General features: G+C 33.5%; 1 protein-coding gene across 3 annotated transcripts in view; it reads right to left on the bottom strand.

The window, feature by feature from the left end:
* Nucleotides 1-964: 964 nt before the first annotated feature.
* The window catches only part of LOC127715626 (nuclear factor related to kappa-B-binding protein-like), a 50851-nt gene continuing 37343 nt past the window's right edge, over nucleotides 965-14472 (bottom strand). For 2 of the 3 annotated variants that reach the window (XM_052221728.1, XM_052221729.1), the window contains exons 15-25: nucleotides 11925-12111; nucleotides 11289-11349; nucleotides 9891-10065; nucleotides 9139-9245; nucleotides 8416-8539; nucleotides 7949-8031; nucleotides 6661-7102; nucleotides 4471-4947; nucleotides 3674-3862; nucleotides 2767-3030; nucleotides 965-1470 (exon numbers count right to left, since the gene is read on the bottom strand). In XM_052221728.1, coding sequence (XP_052077688.1) covers nucleotides 1028-1470; nucleotides 2767-3030; nucleotides 3674-3862; nucleotides 4471-4947; nucleotides 6661-7102; nucleotides 7949-8031; nucleotides 8416-8539; nucleotides 9139-9245; nucleotides 9891-10065; nucleotides 11289-11349; nucleotides 11925-12111 — 2552 coding nt within the window. In that variant the 3' untranslated portion in view covers nucleotides 965-1027. The remainder of the gene's footprint in view (nucleotides 1471-2766; nucleotides 3031-3673; nucleotides 3863-4470; nucleotides 4948-6660; nucleotides 7103-7948; nucleotides 8032-8415; nucleotides 8540-9138; nucleotides 9246-9890; nucleotides 10066-11288; nucleotides 11350-11924; nucleotides 12112-14472) is intronic. The other variant, XM_052221730.1, reaches the window with a different exon arrangement.

Genomic DNA, 14472 nt, shown 5'->3' with positions numbered 1-14472 from the left:
AAAAACAAATATGACAGACAGCAACCAAGGACAACCATATAAGTACAGGCTCCTGACTTGTGAAAGGTACATAAAGAATGTGGCAAGGTTTAACATGTACATTATAGTTAAAAGCACAAACATTTATCCACTGATGACAATCTCAAATTTTAACTCCTACTACTTTTAACTAAGTGTTCCTGATGAAGGAAGGCAATAGAAACCATACATTGATTCTTAACAGACAACCATAATTTGCTTATTTAAGTTTGAAGCAATCCTGAAATGATTCTTTTGTTTTTCTGTACAGTGTCTTTTGGGCATTGCACAAAATCCTTCCTTCCTGTACTGTTTATGAAATTGCTGTATGAAATCTTCTATAAGTAAAGCAACCAATAACAATTGTAGGATAGCATGATTTCTTATCAGTAAGTTAAGTACCAAGTACTTCGAGGTTGCTTTCAGTAACTCATTCTTTATAAGTACAGTATAATTTGCTATTTATTGCGTGTTTTTATTATCGATTATGAAGTTATGTTTTTAGTAAGGGTTCTTTTCTTCTACTGAATTTTCTTGTATGTTCTTTTATGTACTTGGTAAGTTTTATTAATCTACAGATTATGAATAAAAGATATCTAAAAAAAAAAGTTTATCTGCATTAAGTTTTCATTTCCTTCTCACCAGTCAAGAACCTCCTCAGTATTTGCTGTATGTCATGTCTAATCGAATTTTGTTATTTGGAGAATTTGGTGGTGATGATAGATCTTTTGATTGTTTCTGTTAAAATTATTCACAACTTATATTTACCCTAGACGATTTAGAACTTGCCATATTATACATCAGTCTATTGTTGTCCTCTACATGTCTTTTGGTGAATTTTGCCGTTTTTGTGTGTGTGTATGTTTCTGCCTCATGACATATAACCCACATCTACATTCAATTATATAATGTTTTGGTTGGGTGACATTAAGGAAATAAGTCCATCTATATATCTATTTCTTTTTTTTCCAAAAAACATAACAAATATTTTAATCAGTATCACAAAATATCATGAGTTTCCTTCTTTGTTATCACTGGTTGTTGACGCTATCACATGATCACCATCACCTGGATGTGTGGTTGCTATGGAGACATTTCCTGTTGAGATAAATTTATTGACAGTCTGAATCATGCCAACATTTTGATTTGATTGTCCAGCTGCAGCACCTACAGTTGCTAACCGCATACCGGCAGGTGGTGTTATAATTCTTGCATAAACAGGTGTAGTTTTATTTTTAGCACCAGCTTTCCCCTGAACAGAGGCAGTGTTATGAACAATTTGTCCAGTGGAAACTATATTTGCTCCAGATTGTTGAAGATTAGGCTGAGATATAAGTAATGTAGCTTGTCCTGGTTTTAATCCAGCTTGTTGTCCCAGCATTGTACGAACAACTTGAATATTTTGTCCTGGTTTAGCTCCTGCAGCTGTCATAAAAATTGGTGCTGCTCCACCTATAACAATAAAAATAATACTAAACTCAAGAATATGAAAATAACAGGAAATGGCTTGTACTTTTACTATTCAGATTCTTTTATCAAACCAGGTATCCCGATCTGAATTCCGAGGAGCAATTTATGAAAACAGTCAAAATCAATAAACCATGATTGAAGGTGAAGTGCCTAATAATCTATGTGAGAACTGTCAATGCTAATACAATTGGATACCAAATACAATTGACCTAAACAAAAGCTTTAACATAAAGTGAGGTCAAATAATCTATATGGAAATCAGATGTGCCCAACAGCATACCAAATACAATTGACTTATAATATTAAAGTGGTTCCCCTTAAACTGACTTTAACACAAATTTATAACATGTCAACAATGCAAAAGTTTCGAAGTCAATGAACCATGACTGAGGGGGTGGGGCCATGTAATCTCCATGGAAATGAGACAGGATTTTAGTAATAAAACTACTTACCAAATATCATTGACTCACCCTAAATGGTTTATCTTAAACTGACCTAACACCAAACCTTAGCATGAAAACTAACCAAAAGTTAGTCAATTATAAAGCATGAATGAGGGCTGGGTCAAATAATCTCCATGGAAATGACATGTGCAATATTAATTCTAATACAACTCAATATCAAATATCATTGACCTACCACCAGTGGTTCCCCTTAAACTGACTTAATCACGAACTAATACATTGTTGGCACCACTGCCACCTGAAACAGCAAGCCTTTGACTCACGTTCACAATTTGGGTCAGAATGGACAAAACTATAATTTTAAACATAATAATACAATTAAATCAGTAAGCAAATTCACATTCATCATGTGAACTGAATTGTGTTTATGAAGTCTATTACAAATTAATTTGATATTCAAAAAATATAAAAACGTGACATTTTCAGTTCCTTATTGTACATAGGATGTTTAACGGGCAACACTACTACAAGAGTGATAATACATATACCACTAAGGGAGCAACCATTTAACTTCAAGGGGGGGTTATGGTTTTTTGTCCGAGTCAGAAAATATTTTTCGCACAAAAGCACGAAAATTTGTTTTCAGTTTTTCGACGCAATCAATCAAATTACTTTTTTCAAAATTTAACACTATAAGGTATGGGGAAAATCTGGATTCAGAATATTTTTTTTTGTCATCTGCTTAACCACAATATTTTTTTTCCATCAACTTGGGGATCAGAATATTTTTTTAGGAAAAAACCATAACCCCCCCACCCCCTTGAAGTTAAATGGTCATTCCCTAATACTAAATTAAATGTACAGCCATAATTACCATGCTGACTTATTTGAGATTGAGATGCAGCTGTTCCTGAGGGTACCAGAAATTGTGTTGGCAGTAAACCAGACTGTCCAGCAGTAACTACCTTAGTCTGGGGTATAGTTCCCTGTCTGAGAGCCAGGTTACCAGGAGTTAATTGAGTTACCATAATTCCAGTCTGAGAAGGAGTCACAACCTTTGGTTGACTGACAGAAGAGGAAACAACTGTTGTTATAACAGTTGCCAGTGGACTACCTGTTCTGTTGGCTTCGGACTGCCCTGTAAATTGTTATAATTTTGTTTACCTTATTTCTTTTAACAATCTAGTGATCTTACAAAAAATGAATACTGATACACATTGGAATTAATGCTCATTTATAACCTACACTGTCTTGATAATCTGGGTCGTAATTAAATGAATTAAACAGGTTAGGACCCAATTGTTTAAATTTTAAGTCACTAAATCATTTTTTAGTCAACAAAATTAACCACTGAATAAAGATAATAATTTGACACTAGACTTAAGTGGTCGAATGGTCTAGGTAGATAGATGTTAAGCTCTATCAAGTGATTTACTGCCATTTGACACCTTTAATGATTAATAATGTGGTTAAAAAAAAAATTTAAATTATCAATTGGCCATTTCAGAATCTAAAGGACTATGGGTAATTTTATTGTTGGTACCCCAAAATGAAAATAACGTTACGTCATTGGTTAAATTTCCATTGTTAAGTACATTTTTAACCAATCACAGCATTTTGGTGTTCACTTTTGAAAATATTACCCAGAATGCATTAGATTCTGAAACAGCAAATTCTTGACCTTTATTTTTATTATAGTTTCAGATATAAAGGTATTAAACAGATAACCATGAAAAAATGCATTGAAGATAATTTGAACATTAAATAAAGGTGTTATTTACCTGATACAGGGGTTTTATTCTGTGCCAGGGTCATGACCCCTGTTCCTCCAGCCTGAGGTATTATGCTTATAGTGGGAAGAGCTCCCTGTATGAGCCCCATTTGTTGCTGACCTTTCCCTGCGATATGTACAATTTGACCTCTTGGTTTACCTGTCAAATGGATTGGTTTTCCAGCCATTACGTTACCACCTAATTAATTAAGAAAAAAAAACTTTCAATGTTGCTTGCTTTTTTTTTAATATATCTAATATAGTCGTTACTACACGACAGTTAATTGATAAACACAAATACCAGATTCTAATTAATAACTATTACGAAAATCTATTGTTTAATTTGTCTACAAAAAAAAAATCTTTCATCTGTATTTATTTTTCTCGATCAAATTTTTATAAGTGTTGTATACAAACTGGTAGGGCTATTTTAGAAATGACCAAACCAGTGGGGGTCATTAGGTACTTTACACAAATATCATTAGCATTTTTTTTGTTTGTTGTATTTTCTTTCAAAGAGGTATTATAACATATGGAACAATCTAACATTTTTAATAGAAAACAAAGGACATGAGGTATCCATCCATTATGCATGGTGGTGTCAAGGGAAGAATCTGCAAAGTGGGTCTTTCAACCAACCGGTGTTTTAATTTCTGAATAACTCCTCCTACTAGCACAAAATCCTAATAGTTCCAGAAATATTTTTTGTGTTAATTTCTTAATAAACTTTTTCATTACATCAGACATTAAATGATTGGACAGTGCAAAGCCTATATAAACTTTGGATAATATTCTGATACTACTAACCTTGTATTTTTAGTGTAGCATTGGTTAAAGATCCTTGATTAGGGTTCTGGGCTCTTTGAGCAGCTAAGAGATTACTGACATTGACCATCTGGTTCCCTCCTATTTGTTGTACTAGTCTGGCCACTAGAGGGGCACCTGCTCCCGATGACTGGATCAATGATGATAATGAAGTTGCTGTCACTACACCAGACTGTGGAGTGTGTAATCGTGTTGGGACAGGTGATCCCGGAGTAGGGGTACCAGCAGGAGATTGTTGAGGAACAGGAGAACCAGAGGAGGCTTGTCGCTGTATTAACTGTGGCCTTATAGCTGATGCTAAACTTTGTGTTATGGCTTGAGATACTGGAGATGAGGCATCAGCAACAGAAGCCTGCAAACTTTGGAGTATGCTGAGTGGCAATTGTTTGAGAAGATTCTCTCCTTTGAGTTGTGAAACACTTGTTGGCTGGGGACTTGTCATATCATTACCAGATTTTGCTGAAAAGAAGAATCAGGTTAGTACCACAAAGGAGAAGTAATGATAAAAGAGAAAGTATGATAAGATCACTATATAGCCCATTTGAATTCGAAAATCAAAAACAATTATAAATCTATCAAATCACATACTACACAAATGCTTCAGATGTTCACAAGACATTAGTTTGTCAAATATCAGTATTCCTAGCTTTGAACAGTGTCTTTCATATTTGCTGTAGAGCTTTAAACTTCTTGCATTTGATGAAAACTGCCAAAATAGTCCACTTTGAGATCTTTCCAACAATATTTATAGATGAGCTGAAACCTTTGCCAAAGAAGATATTTTGCTACAAGATGCCTTATATAAAGATGTTAATATGCATCTCAAAACTTCTTTTTCAGTACTGCCTATGTCAATTCAAAATGTTAGTGATGTCACAGTGACATCACAACTGAAATTTCTGTTCTAGTAACATAACAGCCAAAATTTCTGTTCTAAAAATGTAAAAATTTATATCATCCATTCCAAACTAAAAGACAAATTGAAAGAGTTGGTCCTGCTGTGTTTCATAAAAAAGAACGGCCTACGTTGAAACATGTTTCTTGTCTTGGGGAGGGATAAATCATACTTTGTAAAAAATCACTCTGATTCAAACAAAATATTCTCTGAAACTGACATTATCAAGATGCTTGATTTCTTGATTGACAACATATTTATTACATTTGGAGAACATGTTTTCAACAAACAATAGGCATTCCCATGGGGAACCATCTGTGCACCTCTTCTTGTCGACTTGTTCCTTTATTCATATGAGACTGACTTCGTACAGGAACTTTTTAGAAAGAAAGAAAAGAAGTTAGCAGTATCCTTTAATTTCAGTTTCCACTTTTTCGATGATGTTCTCTCACTAAATAATAAAAAATTTGGTGACTATGTTGAACACATCTATCCTATCGAACTTGAGATAAAAGGATACAACAGATACAGTTAAGTCTGCCTCATATCTTGAAAATGATGGTCGGTTGGAAACAAAACTCTACGACAAAAGAGATGATTTCAGCTTCCCAATTGTGAACTTTCCATTTCTATGTAGCAACATTCCAGCAGCTCCTGCATACAGAGAATATATCTCCCAGTTGATACCATATTCCAGGGCTTGTATTCCCTATCATGATTTCCTTGATAGAGGGTTGCTGCTCACAAGGAGGCTATCAAACCAAGAGTTCCAAGTGGTGAAGTTGAAATCGTCCCTGTGTAAATTTTACACACGCCATCATGAGTTGGTTAACCGTTATGGAATATCCGTTTCACAGATGACAACAGATATGTTCCAATTGTTGTAACTACAATCCCATCCCCTTTTCCCAAATGTGACCTACCTAATAAGAATTATCACCGGGTTTGTACTAACATGAGCAATACGAAGGGTGCCACATGTGGAGCAGGATCTGCTTACCCTTCCGGAGCACCTGAGAACAACCCCAGTTTTTGGTTGGGTTCGTGTTGCTCAGTCTTTGGTTTTCTGTTTTGTGTATTGTTGTTTATCGGTTTGTCTTTTTCTTTTTTAGCCATTGCGTTGTCAGTTTATTTTCGACTTATGAGTTTGAATGTCCCTTTGGTATCCTTTGCTTCTCTTTCATTTATTTGTACAACTAACCTTTCAAATTGATAAAATAATACTAAAAAATACAGATCAATGTTATACAGCTGAACATTATAATGAGATTACTCACCTAATTTGGCAGCGTTACTTGCTTGTTGAGCTGCAGCCACTTGTTGTAGCTTCTGTTGAAGTTGTTTCTGTTGTTGAAGTTGTTGTAACTGATACTGTTGAAGCTGGAACCGTATCGTAGCTCCAGTTGGAGAGGACATTATATTAGCACTTGTCACTTGATTAGCTCTAGTAGAAGCCACGGTTGTTATTGGTAAGGTTACATTCACTGAACTCTGGGTGGCATTGGCAGCAGTGGCATTCTTTAGGGCAGCTGCCACTGTTCTGGCTCCAACATTTGATGTCCTGGGACTCTGGTTAAGTAATGGGTTACTGATTTTTGGACTTTGAACAGCTGAAGACATGGGTTGTGGAGAACTTAGGGACTCTGGGTTATTATTTACACTAGTTTTTAGACTTGTTGCAGTCGATGCATTCTGTTGTGATGCAGTGTCTTTTAATTTCTGAAAAGAAATCATCATTAAACATTATCACTATTTTATCAAATTTTGCTTATTTTTGGTGATATTTTTTCATTTCACGTGAGGTGGGTTTTTTCTCAGTCGAGTAGAAAAGTGTATGAAATCATGAGCCTACGTCATTGACTTTGCCTAGGAAAACAGTGATGAACAGATTATCAACTGGTCTTTCAAACTTAATGATGTTTCTCGGCTACATCTCATCTCGGGGCTGTCAAGATTTTCTTTTCATTCATTTTAATAAATATTTCAATACTAACTAAAATATATGAAAAATAGTTGAAAAATATAAACTATGCAAGGGAATTATAATAATATTTTTTATAAATATGCAGTGTAACTGAATGTTTATGATGTGTGAAAACTATTTTTATACCGTCAGCTATCTTAGATTTGTGTTATGAAATTCTGCAACCAAAATTCACAGTATGTTGTGCTTGGTTATTGAAGTGTTTACAGAATTGTGAAGAGACTGTTCAAATTACATCTATTTAAGGCTAACATGCATACTTTTTCATAAGATTTATATTAGAGATGTAAGTTATGGCTTTTACAGGAAGAAATACCCAGGGGGTCAGAACTCCACTCAATTTTTTAAATGTTGGTGGAGGTCAATTTTATCATTTCATTATTTTTTTAGGTTAAAATAAAAAAATATTTTAAAAAAGTAGTAGTACCCACAATAAAAATGGAGTTCCAACCCATGTCCAGGTATTTTTTTACTTGGATAGCCCTTAGTATAATGTCCTGTATCTACATAATTGCTTTAAAGACTTTATTAACTGGTCAACCAAGGTTACAAATGTTATGCTAGTTATTTAAAAAACTTACAGCTTTGCTAGATTTGGGTTTACTGGTTTGTGCTAGAGATTTCTTTGCCTTTTGTGCAGCACCATGTGCCTGATGGATTCGTTCTGAAAATGGAAATGAAATTAAAACAGTGTTTGATGATTTATTGATGTTGTTAAGATAATCCTTAATTTTACATTCCTTTGCTATAAGCCAAAATAACCAAAGTATATATGCTAATAATAAATATTCATTGTTGTGTGAACTTTTCTATCATGAGAACTTTCAACATCTATCTACCTGCAGTATGGAAAAATGTTAATTTTTATGAGAACTTTTAACATCTATCGACCTGCAGTATGGAAAAATGTTAATGTTTATGCTCTGCATTCAAGATACACTGATATTTTTCACATGCATAACAATAAATAATTATACTAATAAAAAAAAAATTAAATTCAAAACTGGACGTAATTGATTAAAATAAAAAAAAAAAAATGAAAGCTTACCAAATTCATTTTCTGTTCTGTTTCTATGGAGATAGATCCACAATTTTCTATTGACATCATATTTAACACAAGGGTCTTTTTCTGAATGCAGTCTGTCAAGAGCACCACTAACTACCACATTTAACTGAAACATTCATCTTAAATTACATATACAATTACTATACATTAGTCTTAAAATATAAAATGTATGTGTACAAGGTTTAGAAAGACACAATGGGAGGCTTTGCTGAACATTTCTATCTTGTTTACAGCTGAGTACATTCTCTTTATACTGTAACTCTTACAACTGTTCCAAATAAAATAATTTGGGTAAGAACCATACATTTTGAATTTGAAGCGGACGACGTAGAAACATCAGAGAACCTGAATTCTTGACATCATAATTAAACGCTCCTGAAACACATTGTAAATGTCATAAACAAGGTGATATACCGTCAGTGCATATCAAAAAGGACTATACGGTCATTGCAATTTGACAGTCCAAAAAGCACAATTTCAGTATAAAAATATGAATTGATAGTTACAAAAGGAAATATATCTGTTTAATTTATTATTATAGTGATGTCTTAAACCATAATTTTATTTTTCTAGATTGGCTTTCCTTGTAACAAGTTTTGAATTCTACTTCACATGGATAATATCTTTTGTCTTTATTTCTTATGGTTTATTGATTTTAATTCTCTGTGCAACACTTTGTCTATTACTGATATGTAATATTAATACCTGTGCATCAGTTACACCTGGAGCTAAGTACTGAGAATCTTTTAATAATTCACAAATATCTCCTCGTGTACCTTCTCCATTGGGAAGTCTAGCAGAGGCATCTCTTACTGAAAAATAATAGAAAAATCTAATTTATATTTTCATTTGATTTTTTTTATTGTAAACATTGTTTGTTATATCTGATTGATACAAGTTCAAATGCTACAAATCAAAGTGAAAAATATTTTTTATGCATCACAGTTGTCAGGAAGACCCAGGCCAAAAATAAAATTAAAATTGTTAGATGTTGCCTACCTACCCACCTGAAAAGCAGCCTAACAGAAAAATTTTATAACACAAATCGTTTCAAACTTTTATTAAATAAAAGTTTGTTCATGCTCTAACGTTGTTTTCTTGTCTAAAACATGTAACTTATGTTGTTGGCCAAAATTTAAAAAAAATCCCTACCTACCTACCCAACCCTACAAGACATGTGTATGCAACATCAAATTAAGGGTGGCCCCAGTCACCAAGAGGGGGAATTTATGCAATATTTCAAAGTGTTTCATTAAAAACTTCTCTGAATGGAAGAATGTTACACATATCAATGATGATTGACTGTTGTACTTATAACCACCTCAGCCCAAAAGTCTATAGTGCAGCCAGCCTACACATATCTTAGAATTTATAGAAATTAATTTACACTGGACGAACATTTCACACATTTATTATAGACTTACAATTTTGTTAGAGCTACCAATCAATTCACTTACCTAGAGTTAAAATAGTAACAAATGCAGGCCTAGAGGACACCAATAATGCATGCTCCCTGGCTTTGTTTAAAGCACTTTCTTTAGTATAAACACCTTTAACTGGACCAACAACGGATTCATATCCATGCAATTTATATGTGAAAGACTTATGGGGATTTTCAAATCTCCGTCGCTCCTAGAATATAAATTTGAGTTTATCATATATATGCTATCAACAAATAGATCTATAATTAGCAATATGCTCAACTATCAAAGTTTTTAGTTCCTAAATCAGTCAAGTTTTCTTTCATCTGACGTAACTTATATACAAGAGCTATCTGGTTGTTTTTAGTACTTGCACAACATCATCTGAATGTTTGATTTTAACCAGGTCATGTATTGTTGAAATGTTTCATTTTTCAGTACTTGCTCAAAAATATCTGAATGTTTGATTTTAACCAGGTCATGAATTGTTAAAATGTTTCATTAAAGTTTACCCAAAATATTTTTTTCATCAATATATCCTTAAACAAGCAACTGTGAACATGCTAAAGATTGCTTTAAGTAAATGTAAGTATTTTTTCAAAATGTATTAACCATCATTGTTTTTTATGTGAATCTGTATAAGAAATATAAAGTACACATGAGAGCGCTAGCAATGCAATTTTCCATATAATTAGTATTTCCAAGGGGTATAACTCTCTTAAAAGTTGTTGATTGGCACTGATTTTCGAACTTGTCCTAAATAATGCTGATATAAACCTACGATATAAGTTTTATAAAAATCTGGCAAGAACTGTACACATAAGAGCGCTAACAAGAATGAACAGACAGACGGATGCTTGGTATTTCTAACTCACCCGCAACACGTCAAGTGGGGAACAATTAGTCACATGACTTTTCTAGATTGACTTTCATGATGCATATATAAATAAAAGAGATGACCTTGAGTACTTACCAATATTTGAACCACAACAAATGTATACATCTGTACAAAGTATGTAGTCTTATCTGTGGTCATTGCTAATCTCTTGTTGTAAACTGTTATTTTTATCTCATATGGTTATTACTTAGTTTATTTGCAATATGTCTAGTATAGGTCAATTGAGAACTTATATAACATGTGTTGTTTGGTTGCTTATCAAATGACATTTACCTCAAATCTTAAATCAAATTAAACCGGATACATTTTAGGCATGACAAGAAGGACAGATCCACACAACAGTATGAACTTAACCTAGTAGAAAACATTCAAGTTATATTATAACTTTACATTCGGTTCTGTACTTTAAACTAATTATTAATTTGTTGACCTTTCTTTTCTTCTTTAAAAAAGTGTCTTTTTCGGTGTGATACTATTTTCACTGAAAATACATGATTTTCAGAAACACAAAATCTATCTTTTTAATTGACTCATACTTGTTCCCTAAAAAATCCTTTTTCTTCTTCAGTAGTGGCCCGCACCACAAATGTTGTCTTTCTACAATAAAAAAAAGACATTCCTAATTAGAACTTTAAAGAATGCTAGAAGCAGGCATAAAACCTGATGTTCAGTGGTTGTCGTTTGTTGATGTGGTTCATAAGTGTTTCTTTTTCTTATATAGATCAGACCGTTGGTTTTCCTGTTTGAATGGTATTATACTAGTCATTTTTGGGGCCCTTTATAGCTTGCTGTTCGGTGTGAGCCAATGTTCCGTGTTGAAGGCCATACTTTGACCTATAATGGTTTACTTTTACAAATTGTGACTTGGATGGAGAGTTGTCTCATTAGCACTCATACCACATCTTCCTATATCTATAACTTTGTTCGTTTGTCTATGACTGGCATTGTACTTTACTGTTGATTAAAATCTAAAGGTTTTCTCAATTTTGATTCACGATACTAAATGCAGTGCATGCAACAAGTTTTTTTTTGTAAGGAGATCCATCTCCTAGATTGCAAAACTTAATCTCAATCTAGGACACCATGGCCGGCGATAAAATCCTTAAATCACTTAAATTACTAGGTTGATCTGGACAGGACAGATTCATTCCTAATACCAATACAATACTTACGATCTAGGAGGTGGGGGAGATCCATCTCTTCCATCTTCCTCTGTCCCGGTTAGTTTTTTATTGGTCATCCAATGTTTAAAAAATTGGGCCAATTTATCGTCAGAATCTCTACCTGCACCTATCCATGTCCATTGTTGGGCTCTTTCTTTATAATCCAAAAATGGCACAAAATTATCAGGAACTGCACCTACAATAATCGAAATTCAGAAATTGATATAACATTTGTAACCTCTTCAGTGGTTTGCCAACCATTTGTACACTTTACAGTCAATCAAATTTTCTAAAACAGCTGCCCCTTAAAATCTTGGTCAATTTCCTGCAGCAAAACAAACAACACCAAAATTTGCATGGTCAGGATTTTCAGTAAGATATTTACACATGCTTGTTTTACTTCATTTAGTTTAGTAATTTTTTGAAGATGTTTGAGAGAAAGCAGACAAAAACCTGACAAAAGACATGATAGATAAACAAATTATTCCACTACATTATACCAATTATCATCCAAAATTACTTGTTGGGAATCTGATTTCAGGCTGGTACGTAAAATGATATGTCATAACTTCTTTCATTGTAACAAATGAAAAACTGCATTTCATTTGAAACTAACATTTAAACTTGTTTCCTTTTTTATATGAATTCAAAGCATTTATTGCACATTCTATACTACATCAAACTGATGTTCTGACATTGGTATGCTCCCAATCCTAATGAAATGAAGTGGAGAACATACTAAACAGTTCAAGGTCAAAAGCTGTGTCTGATATTGGTATCAGTCTCACTCACATACACACTGTGTCAGACATCATTGAAATATCAATCCAATTTTTGCATGAACTGAACTTGATACAGCTGTGTTAATTAGAGCCTGGGGATATGCATAACGTTTACATCTAGTTATTTCAACCAGGTTAAATATGAATATCAATACTCAAAATATGTATGACATACGATTTCAACATATTTTATGATAATTCTAACTTTACCTGCAACTTTTCCAGCTACAACATGAGTGTTGCAGTCCTGCCAACTTTTAAAAATCCCCATGGGGGATTCAGTGCGCGACCAGATTTTTTAAGGGTTACAATTTTTGTGGCGTTTCTGTGTGCACTGTTTTTTACTCTTGAAATAGTCTCATATATTTTCTTTTTTTTCTTTTGGTATACTGATGATGAGCTAATAGCTTTGATTTCTTTTATTTGCCTTATTCTTGTACTTACTAATTGGCAAAATAATTTAATAGAGAAAAATCCTAAAAAAAATAAAGGATACAAAATGAAGACCCCCCCCCCCCCCCCCCACACTCCTTTTCCCCCTCCGAAGACCTTCTTATCTTTGCACCATGACTGAAAAGACCTTAACCTAAATGTCCTCAGGGAAGAAGGGTGAACACAGATCTTCAGTTAGTCTATCAGCAGAGCTCCAGATAAGAATTCACAAATTGGGGTGTTTACCCACCATTTTCTTAATTAATTGGGTGATAAAGTTTTTTAATTGCATTATCAATTTCAATTCACCCCTCAAGTTGATATCAAATTGGGTTTTTCACCACCAAGCTCATTATTGTATTGGGTTTTTTCATCAACACAATATTGAATATTTAAGCAATATCAACCTCAGATGTTTTTCATTCTTAAATACATGTGTATGTTCCTTTCTTTGTATATGTGCTATAGATGTTTCATTAGGTTTATTCACTGACGAGCGATTGTAGGTTTAATTTGTGTCCTGTTTCAAACGTCTGCCAGTTTTGTATTTTGTCACAACTTATATAAACTGTAAAAAACGGATATGTGTATTCACAGACACTCGTCTCAGATTCCCCCCCCCCCCCCCCCCTATATACCTTTATATAAAAAATTCTGAGACGAATGCATGTGTGTGTACTCACTCATTAAATGTAAAATGGAAGAAATATATGATATAAACTGTATACTTGAATGTTTTTGTTTAATTTAATTTATATAAATCTGGGTCAAGCTGTCCCTCATTAGAACTTTTGGTTTCCGATGTTTTCCAACTACAATATTGGCCTTTCACTTTTTCCAACTGATTTTGTTTTTGACGAAACCCCGTGTTAATTAGCAATGTTCTCGATAAGGTACACATAAACACCCGTGCGTTCTATGGAGGCTTCCTAATAACAATGGCTGAGTCTTGTTATCATCATAAATTTCACTTAGCTATTCAAAAGAAGCTGAAAACATGCTTCTATTTAATATTTCTACCGGACTTTCACTTTTGTTTTAATTCAATGTATGTTATGATAAATCCCGAGCAATTCAAAAAAAATATGATAACATGACACACACTAATTGGATAAACTCCGAGAAGATCGAAATGTTTTCAAAACCACGTGTACCTTTTGAGCAACGGAAAATTTAAACAGGGACCCATTTCAGCTTCTTGATGCAGAGATCTATTTTAAGAACGAAAGGAAATTTCCAATTATTATAAAAATAGATTTACACGACGACTGTAAACAGATAAGGGTAAATAACGCAAACGGTAGCCAAAAAAAGGGTTGAGAACTCATGGTTTTGGCATATAA

This window comes from Mytilus californianus, unplaced genomic scaffold (assembly GCF_021869535.1).
Source record: "Mytilus californianus isolate M0D057914Y unplaced genomic scaffold, xbMytCali1.0.p SCAF_9, whole genome shotgun sequence".
Lineage (NCBI taxonomy): Eukaryota > Metazoa > Mollusca > Bivalvia > Mytilida > Mytilidae > Mytilus > Mytilus californianus.
This window is presented reverse-complemented; position numbering and strand designations above follow the sequence as displayed.